At 40.0% G+C, this 21,298-nt stretch overlaps 2 protein-coding genes across 2 annotated transcripts in view; one reads left to right on the top strand and one right to left on the bottom strand.

Moving 5' to 3' along the window:
- Positions 1 to 14,363, top strand: part of LOC112566179 — a 40,194-nt gene extending 25,831 nt beyond the window's left edge. The window contains exons 4-13 of the mRNA XM_025242172.1: positions 3,768 to 3,866; positions 4,246 to 4,344; positions 4,698 to 4,796; positions 5,097 to 5,195; positions 5,465 to 5,563; positions 5,841 to 5,918; positions 6,367 to 6,534; positions 6,823 to 6,999; positions 7,414 to 7,527; positions 8,289 to 14,363. Coding sequence (XP_025097957.1) covers positions 3,768 to 3,866; positions 4,246 to 4,344; positions 4,698 to 4,796; positions 5,097 to 5,195; positions 5,465 to 5,563; positions 5,841 to 5,918; positions 6,367 to 6,534; positions 6,823 to 6,999; positions 7,414 to 7,527; positions 8,289 to 11,240 — 3,984 coding nt within the window. The 3' untranslated portion in view covers positions 11,241 to 14,363. The remainder of the gene's footprint in view (positions 1 to 3,767; positions 3,867 to 4,245; positions 4,345 to 4,697; positions 4,797 to 5,096; positions 5,196 to 5,464; positions 5,564 to 5,840; positions 5,919 to 6,366; positions 6,535 to 6,822; positions 7,000 to 7,413; positions 7,528 to 8,288) is intronic.
- Positions 14,364 to 14,434: 71 nt separating this feature from the next.
- On the bottom strand, positions 14,435 to 21,298 carry LOC112566180 (acetyl-CoA acetyltransferase, mitochondrial-like). Its single transcript, XM_025242173.1, has 12 exons — positions 21,165 to 21,298; positions 20,874 to 20,927; positions 19,791 to 19,908; positions 19,202 to 19,297; positions 18,823 to 19,016; positions 17,859 to 17,909; positions 17,463 to 17,616; positions 16,411 to 16,503; positions 16,001 to 16,114; positions 15,524 to 15,588; positions 15,179 to 15,336; positions 14,435 to 14,901 (listed from the first exon to the last, which is right to left on the bottom strand). The coding sequence occupies exons 1-12, from the start codon at positions 21,192 to 21,194 to the stop codon at positions 14,781 to 14,783; spliced, it is 1,248 nt and encodes a 415-aa protein (XP_025097958.1). The 5' UTR covers positions 21,195 to 21,298; the 3' UTR covers positions 14,435 to 14,780.

Raw genomic sequence — 21,298 nt, 5'->3', positions numbered from 1 at the left:
CCCGTCACGTGCAGGCTGATAACCTGTGTCGGTCAGGTACAGGTACAGGTGTTCGCTGCATCCCTAGCCTTCTAGCCCCCTGCCCACATCTTGCATGTGATTTGTTTTTATGCATTACCTTTAGTTTAATGCACTTTCCTACAATTCACTTCAGACAAAAGTCGAGTGCTGTCTCATTGTAATGCTGTGTGAGCAGCCAAAGGCCCTCCCTACAGTTTTATTGAAGTTCCGGACTACACAAACACTTGGAATTGGTTGGAAACTAGTCGAAGGCTTGAGAAGATGAAAGTACAAGGCGTGTGACAGACAGCTGAAGTACCAGCTGTCCACCATCGGAAGTTGAAATGGACTGTCGTTGACATTTCCTTGTGAAAGACAAACCTTGTCTTCATAACTTCAACAGTTTGAAGGAACTTGACTGCAAAAGTTAATTTTAACCTGAGGTGGTTTAATGTGTTATGTATTTGGGTAGTCCCCCCTACCCACGAGTGCTTCTGAAACTTTATAGAGAAAACCCTCGTATACAGGTCGCGAAAGAAAATCATCACTCGCTATCACAAATTCTCCTACAGTAGAAGACAGGACACAATGCTCTTCAAAGAAGCATCAGCGTCTCGTGTTTTTACCTGTCCTTGCGCTTTATCGGGTTCCTCACAACAGGCTGAGCTCTTGAGTGAAGGGGAGATTATTGCTGATGTTCCTGTAGAAGGGCTCTTGAGTCGTCCACAAGGGTAGACGAGCGTCTGGCGCGCGCTGGGATGATGGCCCTCAGCGCGGTGGTTGAGGGCCAAGCCGACGGATGGATGTCTTAGCGCAGGGACTGGAGGTCGAGGTCCCCGCTAGGGGTGTGATAGAGTTGACACCTGCTGCTCGCGGTCAGGACTCGTGTACCTGTGTATCTTAATTCTTTTGAGGTCCTGCTGTTGCTCGGGTGGAGAAAGACGTCTATCAGCGGTCCCACCTCCAGTTCTTCACTGTCCAAGTACAATTAACTTGTCATGTCCCCCAGAGACAGGGAGCTCGCACTGTATTCTCCAGCATGCTTATACTGTAAGCTATCCTATCACCATCCCATTCACATTTGCATAATTCCTTCACGAACCCTTGTTTGGGGTTATTGTACTGGGGTTATTGTATTTCGGGACAGGAAAACACAGGTGAATGACTACAGGTCTTCTTTGATTTTGTCATGGCAACGATGAGAGATTGGATTATAGTTTTTGGCCATTGATGTCACAGAATAAAGGTAAAGGCCTGTTGCTAAAGGTTATCGTTGGGTGCAGAACGACAGCTGGGAAGTAAAATGGCCGACACTAGAGCTGGAGCCTAGTCAAGACACGTTCCTGCTGCCCTCGAGTAATGAACGTCAGTAAAATTAGGTTCCTGCTGTTGGATGTTATGACAGCTTTTATCTTAGCTGACATTCAAACTTTTTTGTCCTGGATTTAATTTAGTATCAAGAAAAATGAGCAGCCTGCCAGTCCATTTCCACCTCCAGCTTCGTGCTACGGCGCTTCAGTTGCCTGTTAGTTTCACACCTTTTCGTACACCTGGATGTTAATCTAATTTTTCTGATCATGCATACAGGTGCGTGCTTTTGTTGTAAGTCATGGCCGCCGCAGATACTGTAGTACCCGGTTGCAGGTAGGCATAAGTTGGTAAGCATTATGCGAAAATTGTGACTGCACATGCGTACGTGCGCGCGCGAGTGACAGCATGATCATAAGACTGTTTGTCTGGACCAAGATCACGCGAGCAGGGATGAGATATATGGCCAAGACCAGGACTTGTTGTACACCCTTTTAATTTTCACTTGCTTGAAACCGTTGACTTTGCAGACGAAAATAAAATCCCCTAAAACTGATGTTGCTGTTTGCACATCCCACTACAACTTTCTTCTGGTGGTTCATCCATGCTGGTGGTCACATATCACAATGATAAACATGATAACAGTCTCTTCTTGAAACTGTTTTGGAAATCTTCCAGGTAAATGATTCCAGCAGACATGGAAAAGTGTCCAGGAAAACTAAACCATCGGTTCGGCGAATTTGCAAAAAACGAGAGAAAAAAAAATCCACCCAACCTTTATCACTGGATGGGCGGCAGTTGGTGACCTACTCGGTCTGCAAACACTATGATTTACCAGCTGTTTACGAGACCTGTACGGGGCCTCAGTACTGTCGGAGACGACGACTGGTCTGTGTGTTGTGAAGGGTGCTGGGTGGGTGGTAGACGTTTGGGCAACCTGCCAGCAAACACCCGCGTATTCGCTAGAGTGGGGAAGGTCGTGCAGCGTAGGTGTCGCGCTGGGTGAGTCAGAAAAGGGTACAGAGGCCTACCCAATCCTCTTTTTCCCCCACCCACTCGGCGGGTGACAGTGTGCGTCATACGGTAGGGTACTTCACCGACGAACAACACTACCTGAGGTGTGCTTTCACTCACCCGACCTTTGGCACCCGTGAATCGAAGGTTATGTGAGAGAGAACTCTTGTTACCTACTTTCCTTCAGTCACCTCCACCCCACCAAGGCACCTCGTCCACCGACGACCAGCCCTACGGACTGCTTGAGAATATCCTCAGCAAGAATATCAAGTGTGAAGGACATAGCAGACCAGGAATAATGTATTGCCTGGTACTGGAAGCCATCATCCCTCACCCCCCCCCCCCACACACACCTAAAAAAAAAATCATTCCCGTAGTTTTCTAACCTCCATCTCTTCCCTCCTACTTTTTGTTTGATCAGGAGATACAGAATTTGAGCACAAATAACCACATGAGCTGGCTTCATGATCTGCTGTCGCTTGGAGAAGGTGCATTTCCAGCAGGGAGCACTCACATCTGCTACCCCACCTTTTCAGATTTTTTCCACATAGTCTTCAGGAGAATAATCTCACTGGGTGGCATGTCCTGATCTTATTTATATGAAGAAGACAAAAAGGAATCATAAGAATAACATATGGTTACAAAAGACAGGCAAACCAGACCAAAAACATCAGACTACAAGAAATCCATGCATGCCAGAACTTTGATACATTCTATTAATATCATAGTGTTCCATAACCAAAAGCAATATTTAATTAAGATTTTGTTACATTATATTTTAAAAACAATGAGTTCTTGCTGACTTTGAATATGAATTGAAAGTTTGCTTGCTGAGAGTGTTTGGGGTTGGTGTTAGAAAGAAGTGAACTGTTAAGTTGTCCTGTGCACAAAGACATTAGGATGATCTGGATCAGTGGAGAGAGGGAGAGCACCTAAATTTGTTTTTACTTAAAAAAATGAAAGCATTTAGCAGTGATTCTTTTCATCACATTAAGTTTTGAAATTCATAAACCATCTTCAAGGTTTGATGGCAAATTTAAACAAAAAATAAAGAAAGTTCTTGTAATTAAAAGGTTGAATTTTTTTGGGAAACTCTTCATAACAGGATTCCTTTCTGTAGACTTTAGTAGTGCCTTAGGGAATTATAGATGTTTCAAGAAGAGGAGGAAAACAAGAGGTCTTAACATAGTGTTGACTCATTACCACTTTAAACAACTCAGTTGGACAGCATGTAGTTCATCTGGAAACAAAGAATTAAAACTTCTGTTCTGTTGGTGTTCTCTAGTTTATTTCACAGTACATTTCAAACCTGTGTTTTCTAATACAAGAACAAGGCTAACATTGTAATAACTTTGTCACTAAAGAACATAAGGTACTTGTCTGTATGAAAGATTAAGACTGCAAGCAATTTGCCTGCTTTCTAAGTGGCATTCATCTTGTGGCAGATGGGATGCACAGCGCTCTTCAGGGCTTCCTCACAGGGTTTGCTGGATGTGGTGCAACTGTGTCTGGAGGCAGGATGTGCTGTGGATTTTGCAGATGAGGTTTGTGGATGGCATGAGTCAAAACCATGATATTTGATGTCAGTCACAGCTACATTACCTACAGTTTCTTTTAGAAAGACAAAAAAAAAAAAAAATCAGTGCATAGAGAACAATGCATTTTTGAGGAAAGTTTTGTAGACCATATGAAACATTGAAAGCTATGTTGACTGGATGAACTTCTATCACATGCCTGTTACTCAGTCACCCACTAAGTAAGACTATTTGAGAAAATTAGAAATTTGCTTTTAAGGGTTAAACTGTTCATTTTGAAATGCTTAACGTGGAATTTTGCATCTATGTCCTTTGGGAATTACTTCTGTGAACTATTATGATAGCATGTGGTATTATTTACTAAATATAATTTCTCTAAATTTAACAGCATGGCAACACAGCATTGCATGAAGCAGCCTGGCAAGGATTTAGCAAAACTGTAGAACTGTTGGTCAAGTACAATGCCAATGTCTTCAGGACCAACAAGGTGAGTTTTCTTCTTGGTCATATGATATCTACAATATGCTTTTGAACATTTTGATTTTTATTCATCACTTATAGCTTTTGATTTGTCTAGTGCAAGAATAGTAATCTGAAAGTATATGTGTCTCATCAGCTTATTGAAGATGCTATATGCTTTCAAAATTAGTCTAAAAGCAGTAAGAGAAAAAAACTAAGTTATACAGATTTTACAGCGCATTATAAATAGTGGCATCATCTAAAGCCCAAATGGTTTGAAAATAAACTGTACAGTAAAAGTACATTTTTTGTACAAATAAAATTAATTTTGCAGCCAGTAATCTCTTTCATTAAGAAAAGTTAATGTTCTCTCGTTTATAGACTGGATTTACAGCCCTGCATCTTACAGCCCAAAATGGACACAATGAGAGCACCCGAGTACTGTTGTATGCAGGCATCAACCCTGACCTACAGAACAATGTTAGTACCACTGGCCATATATCTGTGTCGATGAATGCCACACAGAACTGCAGCATAGCTGCATTGCTTTAACAAAATCTCCCTTTTTTTCTTTTTTGGTCAGCTTACAGAAATGACCACTTAAAAATTTTCAAATATTTCAATACTTTCAAGTTTTATTATATAAAGTTGTAGAAACCAATGTTGGTACATTTGTGTCATTGGCAATGAGGTCTCTCTCTAATACCAGCTGCTCCTGTTTCCATAAAACTTAATTCGAATTTTACGATTCGTCTGTATAAATGCCTGTTTTGTTGGCAGTACGGGGACACAGCTCTGCACACAGCAGCTCGTTATGGACATGCTGGTGTGACACGCATTTTGATAAGTGCAAAGAGCAACCTCAACATTCAGAACAAGGTACCTTATCAAATCACTTATTTTTACGATGTTAGATTCTTCTTTTTTTCCCCATGTCAGTCTTATATTTTTCTCTTTTTTTTTTCCATCTTTTTTTTCTGTTGCTAGTTTTCTTCAGATTTGCTAAGCAAAGTAACAAGATAAACTAATAGAAACAGAACACTATTTTAGCTTTGGAATTTTGCATGACGCCATGCATATCTTTATCCCATTGTTTTTTTGTTTTTCTTTGTGAACATCAGTACATAACTTTATTTTGCTTTATGCAGAATGGTGACACCACCCTACACATTGCAGCAGCTCTTAAACGGCGAAAGATTGCCAAAATCCTGGTTGAATCTCATGTGGATGTCAGCATTAGGAATAAGGTCAGCCTCTAAGGATAACTTCCTTGGGTGTGCAATTATGTATGTGTGCCTGGATAAGTGTGAGAGTGTTCTGGAACACGTATTTATCTATGTAAATGTATTCTTATTTACCTGCATGCTCAGCTACATATTACATTTATTTTTATGCAGGTGTTGATTCAACTAAATATTTTTTTGTTTGTTTATATGTGTATCAAAAAATATGATAAAGAAACAGGTCATTTTTAGCATTAGAAAGGATTCATTATTAAAGTTGTCAAAAATCATGTTCATGCAGCAAAATGAAACAGCAGTAGATGTAGCGAGGAGGAAGGAACATCCTGATATTATTCTTATCATCACATCCATGTCGAGGGTAAGCCTAACATCATTGCCCTATCCTTGTTGAGGGTCAGGCAAAAATTATAGTTGCATCCTTGTCAAGAAAAAGGCGACCATGATCGCCCCATCCTTGTCAAGGATAAGACAAAATTTATCATCAGGTCTTGGCAGCAGTTTTTTGTTCTTCATTTCCTCAGCACTTTAAGATCTGAATTATTTTTTTGTTTTATTATATTTTATAAATAAATACCTCTTATGTTTTAATGAAAAATAAATTTATTTATTTAAACTTGATAATAAATTTTTTGTAGTAGAAATTACTTCTGGCTTGCACCCTTCATGAAAATTGGTTCCTGATTGATTTAACCTATTCCTGTCTAGTAACAATATATTGCTGAAAACAAAACTTTCTGTTTTAATGAATTAAAATAATAGTTCCTAAATTAGTATGGTGCATTAATATGCCATGATATTGTTTACAGCCACATTCCACTGGACCTCGAATTCGAGAAGCGCCAGGTGTGGTATTCAAGGATGAGATTGAAAATGATGATGGTCCTGTTGTTTGTGCTGATGATGAACCACCTCTTAAACCAGAGAAGCAAGAGAAGGATCGCAGGTTTTTTCCATTTTTTAAGAAGAAGAAGAAGGTTAGTCTTTATGTATGTGACATTGAAGTATTCTATTTCTCTTCTTCAGTTTGCTATTATTATTTGTAAGCATTTTTAGCTGTCTGCTATATTTGTTAGCACCCAGCTGTCACAGCCACCTGTATGCAGACCCTGTTCTAGATTTTCAGATTACTTTTACCATATACTTTGTTTTCTTGCAAGTGTGATTGTTTTCCATTATACACCTTCAGTTGGCTTTGCGAAGACCATTTTGTGGCACTTATTGCCATTTTAGCATTTTGACCAGAAACATGGATTTTATTGCAGGATAAGGACAAAGAAAAGGAGAAGCAAGGCCAGGCGCCTGCCATGACTGTGAAGAAGGTTGTCCCCACCAGTCAAGTGCACCCAATAACTTCCAAACCTGTCACAGGGTTTTTTAGCCAGTACTTGCCAAGGTCTGGTATGCAGTATTATCGGGACTTGGCTGGCAACATCAAACAGGTAGCTTGCTATGAAATGTATAGATGCGGATTCTTACTATCCTTACAGAGGTAATATTCTTACAGGCTTACTCAAGACACAATACAAAACCAAAAACAGCATAATGCTGTGTCTACAATACACAAGGTGCTAAGCGAGTGAAACTGATTTGAGAAAGAAAAATATAGTTCATATAAGATAGTAACACAGAATTAAGTATTTCATATTGCTTATCGTGTTTTTCTGATATTTATCAAAACTGCATGCAATTTTTAAAAAAAAGAGAGTTTTCCTTTAACCGTTATGTCAGGCTGTTGGTGAGAATTATTTTAGAAACTCAGTGGCTTTCAGAGAGGTTCTGAAACTTGTAATCAGTTTAGAAGTGATGATTATTCTGAAATGATTCTTTGAAAGTGATGATGTTTTTTTTTTCAGGGTCCAATTGGTTACTCACCAGTTTGTCAATGTGGACCTGCTCTGCATCACCTTGAAAGGTCTGTGCACCAGACTCGGGAAGAACTTTATGAGCACATTGATGCTACTCACCAGGTATGTACTCACTCCTTAGGCATGCTAGTTCACCTCATTTCAGCAGCAGCTTCTGCATTTTTCCTGCCCTCAGAAATGAACATAAAAAATGTTAATGTAAACAGTTTGCTAGATTGGTACTCATCACTAATTTGAAAAGGCTGCCTTGTGCAGCTGATGACAGAAGCTAAAGACTTTACCAGCATGTCCCAGGAAATTGAAGTACCAGGCTGCCTTCCAATCTCAGCAATTTGTTTTTCCCGCTGTATTTTTTCATGTAGCTTTTTTCTGAGGATAACTTCCATGCCTAATTCTTAAATATAATGTGTTTAAGCAGTAATTTTCCTCTTAAGTTGCCAGTGGTAGAAAACTGATTTTGTCTACATTGTTACATTTTTTATAGAAGTCATGAAAAAAGTAGGTGTCAATATATGGATGAAGTCTTTTATTGAAAAAAAAATTTGTTTTCTATAGTATTTATGTGGTGCCATTCCTTATTTATTTGAGATATTATGACCTTCATGTTTTTCATTTTGAATTTCAGATTATTTTCTCTTTGCTGATCTTTTATTAATATGGTCTAAAGACAAATAGCTTGAATGCTCTCATTGCTTTTATAAAATAGTTGATGTATGATGTCGTATGTGTCAGATAAGTGAATGAATATCTGTGTGTGTGTTTTCATATCAGTATTGTAAAGCTTGTCACCCGCTCTTTTTTTTTTTAAGTCCTGCGTTTTGATTTTGACAAATTTTCCACAGTACTTTTGTTATCCTGTGCAGGTCCTGCAAGACCGCATAGAGCAGCTAGACAAGCGCACTGCACAGCAGGCACACTCTCTTGACCATTTGACTCGTGAACGTCTGGATGCAGAACGACGAGCTTTGGAAGATAGACTCCAGCGAGAGAGACATCATATGAATTACGTGGTTGAGACTTATGGGGAAGATATGAAAGGACATATTCACGACTGGATAGAAGACAGGCTGGGGTCATATGGTCACTGCCTGGACCATCACCATGATGATACTGCCCTCCCTCCTCGGCACATATTTTCAGACATTCACCTTGGTCCAGATGGTGGTCGTTTGTTTCGATCACGCTCAGATGAGACACTGTCTTGCTCCGATTACAGTGGCAAGGGCAGAAAGAAGCAGTTTTATGAGTCGAGGAAGGCAGCCATGGAACAGATCCGTGGTTGGCGTGTGCCTTCCAAGGTCAGAGACTTGCCTGTAAAAAGACAACGTGGACAGAGTACTGACAACTTGGGCAAAATTGAGAACCACATGCCAGGGAAGGTTGGCAACATCTCTGGCAGCAGCAAAAATATTGCCCGTCATGTCAGTTCTGGCACTGTAACGATAACCACAGCAGAAGTGCATACAAGATCTCATGATCGACTGCCAGATGGAGCTTCCCAGAAGTTTGATGTGAGTCCTATAAGTGCAGGAGGGGTGCATAAGGGGCCTCATGAACGGCCAACAGGACAATCACCATATGGCGCTAGTGGAGTGGCTAATGGTAGACAGACTCCTGTTCCTGATCAGGGTGCCATTCCTAAACGCCAGTCCCAACTGTACCCATCGCACCAGAAAGCTCAGTTCCATCAGACTCCATCACGCTTACAGAATCAGTCATGGCAAGCTCGTTCCCATGGAGATATTGTGCAGACAAGTTCTTCTCCCACCACTGCTGCAGCTACCACACAGTCTAGTCATCCTACAACAGCGGCCCAGCCAAGACGAGGAATTCTTCGCAGCAAGACAGAAGACAGTGGCTTGCATCAGCATGTGCGGTCCGTTTCCACTCATCACCAGCCAAATTTAGACGAAAGGGGTCCTCTAGACGCAAATGAAAGGCTACGAGCTTCCAGTGGACAAGAGGGCCCCTTGCCTCGAGATGCGGGGTCCACTGGTCGTGCTGGAAGTTTGTTTGCTCAAAGTAGTCGCCATAGTAATCCTCTTTATGGCACCACGCAGTCAGTGTTAGAAACAGCTGGAAACTTGAGTTCCAGCCATCAAGACAAGTTAGATGGAGATAACAAGAGTTACCGACCACGCACCAGATCAACTGATTCTGTTTTGGAAGGAGATGGTGCATCTTCAAGTGGTCGATTCCGCAGCAGAAGTGCAGAGCGTGTGTTGGAGGAAAGTGGAGGCACTCGACCTCTTCATTCGCCAGAGGTGAGCAGAGAGAGTTCTGGGTACGTCACAGACTCTGCAGTTGGTAAAGGTTACCATGACTACCCTGGTAGCTTGATGATGGGACATAACTTTGGATTTTACAGAGTAGCAGGCAGCGACAGGAAAATGGGGTACCAGGGGAGAGACATTGAACGGCCAGACTCCCATGAGAAAAACAGTGTACGACCTGGATCCGGCGAAAGACCTGCAGAATACAGGGTGAACTCTGACAGTAGGGCTGTGTCTCTTGAACGCAATTCGGGCTATGCAACTGACTCTGGAGTGAAATCAAATAACCTCACTGCCAAATCCAATTCTGCAATCTCAGTGTTTGGTCAGAGCAGTCATGTGTCGTACAATCCATCATCTCATCGATTACCTGCCACCCGATACAGAGTGCTCCCACCAATGGCATCAACTTCTGATCTCCAAAATTCACAAAGCACTATTGGAAATGCAAAAGAAAATAAAGCTGGTGGCAGTATACATGGATATTCAGGGAATGTGAACAGTCAGCAGGTAAGCAGTAACTGGAGTACAGTTAAAGTGAGCAGTGAAACACAAGATAGTTCTACATATAGGCAAACCAACACACCCACAGCATATCAAAACTATGATCCTTCTTTCCGCCAGTGGGACAGTTCTCTCAACTTCCAGGACCGTAGCCCACGCCAAGCAGAGAGTCCCCGAGAAACACGACCTGGGTTGGGAGGACAACTTGCAAAGGACAGGCAGCCTTATCACAGCATGCATACACTGCACAATGACCTGCCCAGGAAAACCGCCTCAAGCCCATATCAGTTGCAACCCACTAAGTCTGAGAGCAATCTTGCAGCCAAAGATCACAAGGACCAGCCTGCCGTTGCTTCTGGGCAGCCGCAGCACTTCCATGCATCCAGTGGCTGCCTGAAGCATGACAATTTCTCCTACAGCCCTGTATACAAAGGTGACAGCAAGGAGGATTCCACGTGCAGCAGCAATCAAGATTCTGGTTACAGCAGCCGGGTGCTGGCCTCTCAAGGTGCTGGTTATGGCAGCGCTGGGCACAGTGCAGAGTCTGGCACACCTTCCTCATCCTTTAGCACTGACCGCAGCATGTCTGTCAGCACACCCAGCAATGCCAGTTCCCCGTTTCTCCATGCTGCAGGCAACACTTATTCTGACTACCAGCACATGGGAGGAAGCCCATCAGATTGCCAACGCCAAGCGGATAACTTGTCAGATTTCCATCGCAGGGTCATTTGCCACCCTGGTGGAAGCTCTTTGTACTCTCCAGCTGATTTCCAGCCTCAGGGCAGCAGAAACAACCCTGACTATCAGCGTCCACAAAGGCCAAGTACACCTTCCACTCAAAGGTCTATAGCAAATTCTGGTCAGAGCCCTAACACTTCTGCAAACATGCAAAAACACATTCAAGGCTGGTACCAGCAGAAACTCCTGGAAGCTGCAGAGAGACTTCGCAACAGTGAGCAGTATGGTCAGCCAGAGACAGGCTACAGTTTTTCTACAGTTCCAATCCACTATGACCCTGTCCATGGCAGTGATGTGTGAAGGAAGTCTTGTGCCTCATGAAAGAATAGGTCTGAATATAGAAACAGTGAGAAATGTTCAGCACAGATGTTCCTGGTGCACTTGCTTGAATCACCAGATTAGCTATGGATTACACAAAAGGAATCATTATCAGCATGTATATTGAGTATAAACAGTGGTGTGAAGCATTACAACCATGCTTCTTCCAAGTATTCAAGTGGGTGTAGTCATAAGATGTCTGTGAGAAAAGAATGCTTTAGTGCCAGTAAGTCAGCAACTACTAAATTGTACTTGCTCCTGCCACAGAGCTAGTTTTCTACCAAGTACATTTGATTAGACAAATAATCTCTCTGATACAGAGCAAGTGAAAATCAAATCATCTTTCTAGAAATGCTCAGTATTTGTGTCATTCTCAACCCACCCCTTGTTTTTTCTTTGAGATGTTGTGAATGCATCTTATGGTACGGTCGAATGTATGAAGCCTTTTTCCCCATGCGATGAAGGGATTCACTGCATTGAACTGCAGGCAGTCAATGCTGATGCCTTCAACCTTCTGTCCTGAAAAATTCCACTATTATTATATGCAAAACCAATATGCAGAATAGCATCTGACTTTTCTTATGTTTATTATGAACATGTGTAGGAATTTTTTTTTTTGTTGGGGGGGTGGGTGGGTGGGTCGAGGAGGTTTATGTGCAAACATAAACAGGTAAGCATGTATATATGGGTTCTTGTATATAAGTTTAAGCAAACAAGAAGAACTCTTGCATTTTTCACAATTATTTATATACTTTTTGTACAATTCATTGTTTTATTTTTAACTTTTTCATTTTGTGACACCAAGTAAAATCCTTAGTGTATTTATTCGACAAGTGGTAGTTCTGTCATGATGAACTGTAATTCCATCACAATGTTAAATCTGCCACACAAGAAATCCCCAAACAACCTGGTACTCTTCATGCTGAGAAATGTTGTTGTTGTAAATATTGTATTCACTTTAAAAAAAAGAAACAAACCATGCCATTCTTCCCCTATGCTGGCAGTTTGGCCCATTGTAGTAGTCGGTGCATAACATATTTATTTTGATACTATTTATATGCTTCATCCTGTGACTGTGGAATTTTTCCACTGTATTTACTGCTGGTTTATAGTTAACTCCTGTGAAATATTGATGAGATAAGGTATCTCATGTTTCAGTTTCCAGGACCTACCAGACTTAGCCTCTGCAGACTTAGTATGCTTGAAAATCTGGTCTCAGTTGTAGCCGAGTGTTGTAGAATTAGTGAGGGAAAGAAAGCTGTATGTCTGCATCTATCTGCACATCACATACAAATGTATCTATTTGCATCCAATGATGCAAGTGTGGTGTTGTGCACAAATGACTATATATATATCCATGTTTATTTAGGAGTGAACAAATCCATTGCAGTCATGAGCAAAAGCAGAATTCACAATATCAAAGGGTGCCTTAGTGTGAATGGTTTTGAAAACAGCAGTCTTTGTAAAGTTCACAGAAAATGGAATCTGTTAATATTTTTTCAAATGTACTTTCTCACTTAGTTGTAAATGAGGCTGCCAGGTTTTTCTTTTAACCCATTCCTAAGGAATTGAGGAGTTTGTAGATGAAACCAGGTTATTACAGCTCTTTAACACTATGAACAAATGAAATTGCTAACCCTTCACCTAAAGGTGCTTCTTTTAAAAATTTCAAAATAAGCATTGACAAGGCCGTATTTTACGAATAACAAGTCAACTCTAACTCTAACACGGGAAGTGTCAGGAAATATTTTAGAGTTGATGTCAAACACCAGTGAAGGTTATCAAAACTCAGTTGATAAACCCAATGCACTTTTTTTTATGGTAGAATAAACAAAATTCATAGGCAGTATTTTGTACACTAGAGTGCCTTCTGTTAATGAGCAAAAACATGTTAATGTCAAAGAACAAGTATTTCAGTTTTTCTTTGGTCATATGACTGCACTAAATGTCAGCTTGGAGGTCGTAACAATGAGCCCAACGAATAAAAGTGAATCATCATTGTAGTCTCATTTCAGACAAGGTACTAATTTTATTAAATCTTGTAGTGAGTGAGAGAAAAGCCAGCTGCTGTGAAAAACAAAAACCAATATTAGTTTTTACATTTTGCACATCTTGTTCAAATAGTTATGGATCCTGTAGATTTGACTCAATGGTTCTGTTATTGATGTTTAATTTTGTTTGCTTATGAACAATGGCAGCTTAAAATCCTTGTGCAACACTATTTTGACTTTCTGATCTCTATACCAAACGTTTCCAAAAGAATCTTATTTTATCAGAGCATTGTTATGAGTTAGAATATGTGTTTCAGACAGGGTTGAAGAATGGGTTCTACACTGTTCAGCTGGTCTACCATACTGTACATTTTTTTTTTTCAAATGATGATTGAGGGCTGTAAAAATATCCCAAAATGTGAGTGAATAACCCTCTTCCATACTAAAATTTACAAGCCTGCAAAACAAAATGTTAGGAAATAATCCAGCATCAGGAATGCTTAGGTTATCAAGTTTATCTGTGGCTTGGACTTTATGTGTGGTGTTGTGCGCATGATGCACCTTGATAACGAAGGGGCATCACACTCAAGTTTTGGAGACGTTTAGAACTCATTCAGTCTATTTCAGTTTTGCAGACCTCAGCCATGGAGTAATGATTGTAGTTCGTTTGTGTTCAGTACTGGGCAGTTAGGTATCACAGTGGAAGACTAGGGTGGCAAAATGTTCGGGAGAAAAAAATGCTTGCTGCCACAACTGCCTGTAAATGTCACATCAGAAAGTTTTCCTGCCAAAACTTACAAAAATTACCAATTTTGTTGTTTCTGGGGAGCTGTGGAGTACAACATTTTACATCTACTGCTGGATTCATATCCTGAAACATGTTGTGTTCAATGTTTTCATCACTTTGCAGCATGCACAAGACTGATGATCTTGCTACAAGGGGAGGGAACTTGTTTTTTATACTGCAGTGTGGTAGGGTTCTGTTAACGGTAGAGCCACAATGCACAGAAGCAAAGGACAGAAAAACCAGTTCTATATATGGCATGACTATGCACTCACCTTGTTTGTTCAAAATGAAACAATGGCAAATACATTTTTCTTGTTTGAAATTAAACTTTTCTGTGTTTGTGTTCAAGCTATTTTAACTCATGAAACATTTGTTGCAAAAATAAGAAAAACATGATATATATATAATGCATTCAGTTTTATTAGAGCTGTTAACCAGAACAGTGCTAAATGACATGATCCTGCTGTAGAAAATAAGCAAAGTATGTGTGCATCACAAAAGATCACCATCAATCACATCATTTACATATTTGCTTCCACAGTTTTATCTGTAGAAGGATGGGTTATTAAAGAAACAATGTCTTAAAATGTCTTAAGAAATGAAATAATGGACAATGTTGCCCCTGGATGTTGGCGGCTAAGTAAATTGAGTCCATTCACAGCAGTGTTTAGCTGCACAACAATTTCACACATTTGTCGCCCAAATTGGTATAATCACAGAATGTTTTAACCACCAGTAGAAAGGTTATAAGCGCTCAATCAGAATAGCAGATGCTCCTCCACCTCCATTACAGATGCTGGCCAAGCCTTTTTGTCCTGGCTGGAGGTTGTGGACCATGTGACCTGTGATGCGAGCTCCAGACATTCTGTGGAGAAACATCAATAATGGTTAAACCGTTTATGCTATCCTATGCAAAGACCATGTCCCAGCTCTTTCCAGGTTGATCAATCATGAACACCCCTAAACACCCCTTCTATTCTTTACTTCCCATCAATCATCCTTCCATTACCAATAAAATGACTTCTTTATTCAAGAAGAAAAAAAAAAAATTCTAGTTCACATTAAAGAGTTCCTTTAAAAAAGTGTTTATTGTACCATCTTTCCTCATCCTTTAAACCAGCACAAAAAAAGCAAACGTTTACCCAATGGGATGACCAATGCTAACAGCACCGCCATTGACATTGACCTTGGCAGGGTCAATGTTGAGAACTTTGATGTTGGCCAAGACCACAACACTGAAAGCTTCATTGATCTCCCACATAGCGATGTCCTCTTTCTTCACACCAGTCATCTTCAACACCTAAGAGCACAAAAGTTCACGGTCTCAGCCTCCAAAAGGACATCATTGCCAATGGTAATAAGGGGTAAAATCAAAACAGACTTCAAAAGCTAGACTACATGGTAAATCTTACCAATCTGCTTTGCATAAAGCAAACATAGGAAGACTTTTGTGACAGAAGGAAAAACAAGAGCTGATGCATATTCACCTTTGGAATAGCCTCAGCAGGAGCAGTAGGAAAGTCGATTGGAGCAATAGCAGCATCAGCAAAACCTGAATCCAATGATAATCATAACAGTCAGATTAGATTAGGCCATAAAGGCTTGGAAAAATGACTGTTGCATAAAGTAATTTATCATCTACCTGTCATAAAGTAACTTGTTATCAATACTCTTGGAGATTCTTATTATTGTGCTGTGCTACAAAGTTCAGAGTACAGCCATCCAGATATACGTGTACTAAACAGCTTTTATGAAGCAGTGATAAAGCAGCTCTATACAGTTTGCAGCTGGACGGAAAGGCTTGATATACTTTATGTCTTTATCTATTCCAAAATATTAATATAAAGGGAAGGTGATTGAATGCTAATGCACGAAAGATGTCAAAATGGTAAAATACCCAAAACTTATTCTGTCAGATCAGATGAAGATCTGAAATATTACTAAATTATGTGTCTCTGACATACCAAGGATTCTTGCCAAAGGCTTGACACCCAGTTTTTCAGCTTTTCTGGCTGTCATAAGTACGAGCGCTGCTCCCCCATCATTCAGGGTACTGGCATTGGCTGCTGTTACTGTTCCTGCACCAAATCAAACAATATTGCACAACATTTACATAAAGCACACAAATACACATTAATGTAAACTTAAACATGTTCATGGTTTTCTATGTATATATTAAAAAAAAAATCTTTGTTAAATGGATTATCATTAAGTCTCATGTCTCACATTAAACATTGCTTTAATAATGTTACATAAATTCTGAGCTATATGTAAACAATAAGTACTACTTGAATTAATGATACAAATGTGAAACATATTCAAACAGTGAACAACTACTTTCTTTCACAATACAATGTAAGTATGAGCTGTTTACCTCCTTCCTTTTGAAATACTGGCTTGAGAGTCTTGAATTTTTCAAAGTTAACCCGCTTGTATTCCTCATCTTCAGACACAACCACAACTTCACCTTATCAAGCAAAAAACAGTGAAAGCAAAATTTAAGGCAGTGTTTCACTTGAAAATAAATTATGCAACATGAAACTGTTTTCAAATCTCAGCCTTTGCCACTTCACACATTCTGAAAGATTTTCACAAAGGAAAGTAAAGACTTTGTACAGACTTTGTACTACTACTTGCTGCCTCGCCTATCCCACCAATATAATAATAATAAAGTTGATTTAAATAGTGCTTTTCCCTACCATCACAGGCAGACCCAAAGCGTTTTACAAAGTTTAAAAAGGAAAAAATAATAGTAATGAGAGCTGGTGTCAAAAGAAAAGAGGTCCTTGTGTGCCCAGTTAGTGTAGCCAGTCATGTTGAGAAGAAGGTGAATGTCATCAGCAAAGATGTGGTCAATGGCCTTACAATTGCATCCAATCTTTAAGAAGTCAGTCATGAGTTCTACTGCTGAAAGTAGCTAAAAGGTATTATGACGTTTCAACACACAATCTTTGGAGAAGTCGCCTACATTTAGCATAATGCCAGCAGTCACTGTGAGCGTACCTTCCATAATACTTAAGCAACCATGGGATGACTGACAGTCAAAGGCATCTATTTAACAAGACCACAACATAACATAAAGTAACAGACATAGGTCGAACAATCCAAGGAAAGAAATCATAGCAAAGTCGTTTTGCCTTAGCCAAGGACTGGGCAGGTGACAACAATGGACTCCCAAAGTGATCACACAGCTTCACGGTGATGTCCCCACTGAATGCTTGAAGTCACCAAAAATTTGCCAAAATTGACAACCAGAAAGTATCAATAATAATAATAAACATGTCAATGAGTCACATATATGATCACAGATGAGTGCAAATCTAACCAATCAACAAAGGACACCCAAAACAATGTAGATCTAACAAAAAGGCACAAAGTCAGACCACAAGCCCGTTAGGCAAAAGGACACAACTCTATTAAGCATACCTTTCTTCTTTGGAATTTCAACGGGTGTGATTTCCTTTTTGAAAACTCCACTGCTGGCTGCCTTTTGGCTCAAGGTATAGCTTCTGACAGCAAAAACATCTTGTTCTTCTCGGCTGATGCCATACTTCTTGGCAGTATTTTCTGCGCAGTTGCCCTAACAAATGTAAAAATTAACATGCAACAAAAACAGGAATGAAAATGTGCAGTTATGCACTTATACCTAATATGGTAAAAGCCTTGTTTTGTATAGCATTTAGTTTATCCATTATATTACCTCTTGTTCATCACACCAGCATAGTTTGGAAACAGTAAAGGGTATTGAGCATTTTTAAGTAAAACGAAATTTTTTTGAAAACCTTTTTATCTGATTCTATCAGGATTTGCAAAAATAAGTACCATGTGAATTTGGTCATATGCATCAGTGAGCCCATCAAACACAATACCATCCTGAAACACACACAAAATAAAACTGAATTAGCAATGCAGATAAAAAAGTTCCTCTAGATATAAACATTAACAGATTCAGAGCATATTGTACTGACAAATCATCCAATAACTTCAAATATCATGTTGAAGTGTACATTGCATCCAATCCTTCAGCTTTGTTTTTCTTAAAGTATATAAATGTGCATCCTTAGTGTCATGTAGGGGTTGTTTGAGGGATGTGAAAATCTCCCACAATTCAAGTCCATGGCTAGCTTGGTCACAGCTCAGTGAGGTGTGGCCTTCCTCCTGGTTCTCTCTGGCTGGTTGACGATTGGTTGAAACATGCTCATTGTGTTTATCCAATGGCATTCCTGGGCTGTATGAGGTGAATGAATATATGAAAATTTAAGTTAAAAACAACTTGATGGAGCTCTCAGTATGTCATCTGTGCAAAGCCAGAACTTTGTTGGAAATTCTTGGACATGGAGGTCTACATCTTGTGCCAAGGGTCCTTTCTTTAATGCTGAGACTTAAGCCCGGAAGGCAAAGACATGGGAGGAAGTCAGTTCACTTCTGAGGGAGATGGGGGAAGGAGTGCAATATTTGTCTTTTGCCTAGAGTGCAACACAACCTTGTGCCAGCCCTGCCTACAGTATTATGTTCCTGTGGGTGAGCTCTTATGGCATAACTTCCCCCTAGTGTGCCCAGTTTCCCAGGACCAATGTCACACGTCTGCAGAGAATAAACAACAGCAACACTGTCACAGTCATACACATAAGAGAAAGATGAAGAGGACACAGTGTATGCTTCATTTTATGCAATCAAAGTAATTAGTTTCAAATTAGAAATTACAAACCCTTTAAGTTGTTAAAAAGTTGTGGACAATGAATGAGACTGTACATGAGAAAGTCAAACAGACTGACACACTGAATACCTGAAGCTTGATTCCTCCATAAGGAGTTGTGCCCCGAGCCATGTAGTAAGGAACATTTGACATGCTCTCCATCCCACCTGCCACCATAACTTCCTGATGCCCACACATTAGATTCTGGGCTGCAAGCATGACAGCTTTCATTCCAGAGGCACACACCTTGTTGACTGTGGTTGTTGGTGTAGTAATTGGGAGACCTGGAACCGACATAATCCTGGCAAAGAACTGCGAGCAAACTTTGTATTTTCTTTTTTTGACTGACCTATAATGTTTCTAAAACATTACAGATTAAAATTAGGGATCACGTATCCACTTTTCCCGAAAGACAGTTTTATTTTTTATAATGAAACTATGACAGCAAAGAAAAAGAATTGACACTTACCTGCACGAAGAGTTGCTTGGCGACTGGGAGCCTGCCCTTCCATTGCCTGAAGCACATTACCCATATAGACCTCCTGTACCTCTTCTCCAGCAATACCTGGTAAAGAAAAAAAAAATAATTTGCACTTTAGTTAAAGATGAATGGTCCAAAAATAAATAACATTTTATTCCAGAGGGAATATTCCAGAGCTGATTCTCAAATCTCAGCTATTGCCAAAGTCTGTGCCATGTCCTTAAGTAAAATTTGTCTCACAGTACTTTGCTTGTAGAACCTTATTTCCTGAAAGGGAGACAAGAAACTATTGCTTGATAACAGCAGCTCTCAGGAAACACATTCTAACATTTGTACAGATTCTCTACAGCTCTAAAATTAGTTAAAAGTGCAGTTTTTGGATATCTGTTACAAATTCTTTGCACAATATCATTTTTAATATTACAAGTGTTTGTTGAAAACCCACTGATTTTCAAATATGAAGGGTCAATAGGACAACCATACTATTGCTTCCAAATGCAACAAGAGAATGATCATGACAATAACATTCCTGTCACTGTACAAACATTTAATGTTGTACCACATTTTTATCACTTACCAGCACGTTTCACTGCTTCTTTAATGGCAATGGATCCCAGTTGTGGGGCTGGTACCTCAGCCAGGCTGCCAAGGAAAGACCCAATAGGAGTTCGCACAGCACTAACAATGACCACATCCTTGAAAAAAAAAAAAAGGTGTCATTTAACATTCCCAACTTTTGTAGTGCCCTTCAACAGTTTGTTCATTTAGTTAAGTAAAGAGTAATACAATAATACAAAGTCACAATTTCTGGAGTTACTTTTGAAACAGAACAAAGGGACAGGGTGGGAGGAAGAAAACGGTGTTTTACACTGAGTCAACAACTAAGGCTACATCACAGCAACAGCAGCTAGTACTATAAACAGATGCCACATGCAGAGAAAGAACAGTGTGCCCAAGACAAGATCTGAATCCAGGACAGCCAATCCTCACTGTATTGGTGACAGGCGCTAACTGTTAGACCACCACAAAGGGATAAGAGCAATGAATTTCAAATAAAAACAACTTGAAGTACAAAACCAAAAGGCATACTTTTAAAAGCATGATAAATGGGTCATAAGAAAGAGCAAATGTTAAAGAACCTGCTGTCAAGTTTCAACAATTTGGAGAAAAATGGCCATGAAAGAAACAATAGCAAAGCTTGTAAGCATATGCTGGCAATCAGTTCAGCACAAGAATTGTTAGTTTTTTTGCAAAGAGCAATCCAAGCAGCATTATTTAAAGCTTTTTAGCAGGTTAGAAGACCAATAAATGACTATTAATAAGTTAAGACAATGCACACACAAGGTTTCCCACAAAATCAAGTAATTGACGTGTAAGGACTTGAGATTTGTTTGATGTGATTCTCTCAAGAAAGGCTGTCTGTAGACATGCTGGCAGAATTAGGTGTGTGTGTGTGGGTAAAGATTTTTTTTTTTGACACCTGCAAGAGGCAACTGATGCTTGCATGCAGCTACATGTCATCAGCAAATGTACGCGGTAATGCAGGCCCACAGTCGAACGAGTTTGTGAGTAGACAGTCAACTCTGAACCACCAGTTAGCACTCTATCCTACAGTGAGTTATGAACAGAGTTTGCATGTCAACAGTTTTGCTTCTCTCACATTTAATCCTGTCACTTGCGTGAAGTGGCGAACAGCTCTAACGTTCCTGAAAACCTGAAACAACAAACAAACATGATATTTCCTTCATCGTGCGGTATATGATCGTCGTGCTCACTCTGCAAACTATTAACTGTGTGCTACCCATTACACGCCATATACGTTGTTATGAGCTGCTTCCGTACTTTCCATCTAAACATTCATTTAATGACACAAAAACTACACTTCACGTTGATCTCTGCTAATTATATTTTATATACACTTTATGTACGAAAAAAACTGTTTTCTGCAAACCTGACGTGCAGACAACGCGTTGAGAGGCATCTTGATAGCGAACTTTGAGCTAGCTGAGCAAGGAGGTGTCAAGGTCAAGTCACAAGCAGCCAATAGATTTTTCCCTTACCAGCCACCGCCTTCCTTCACCTGCG

The sequence above is a fragment of the Pomacea canaliculata genome, linkage group LG6, assembly GCF_003073045.1.
Source record: "Pomacea canaliculata isolate SZHN2017 linkage group LG6, ASM307304v1, whole genome shotgun sequence".
NCBI classification, from domain to species: Eukaryota; Metazoa; Mollusca; class Gastropoda; order Architaenioglossa; family Ampullariidae; genus Pomacea; species Pomacea canaliculata.
Note: the sequence above shows the minus strand (reverse complement) of the source record. Positions and strands in the feature narration are given on the sequence as shown.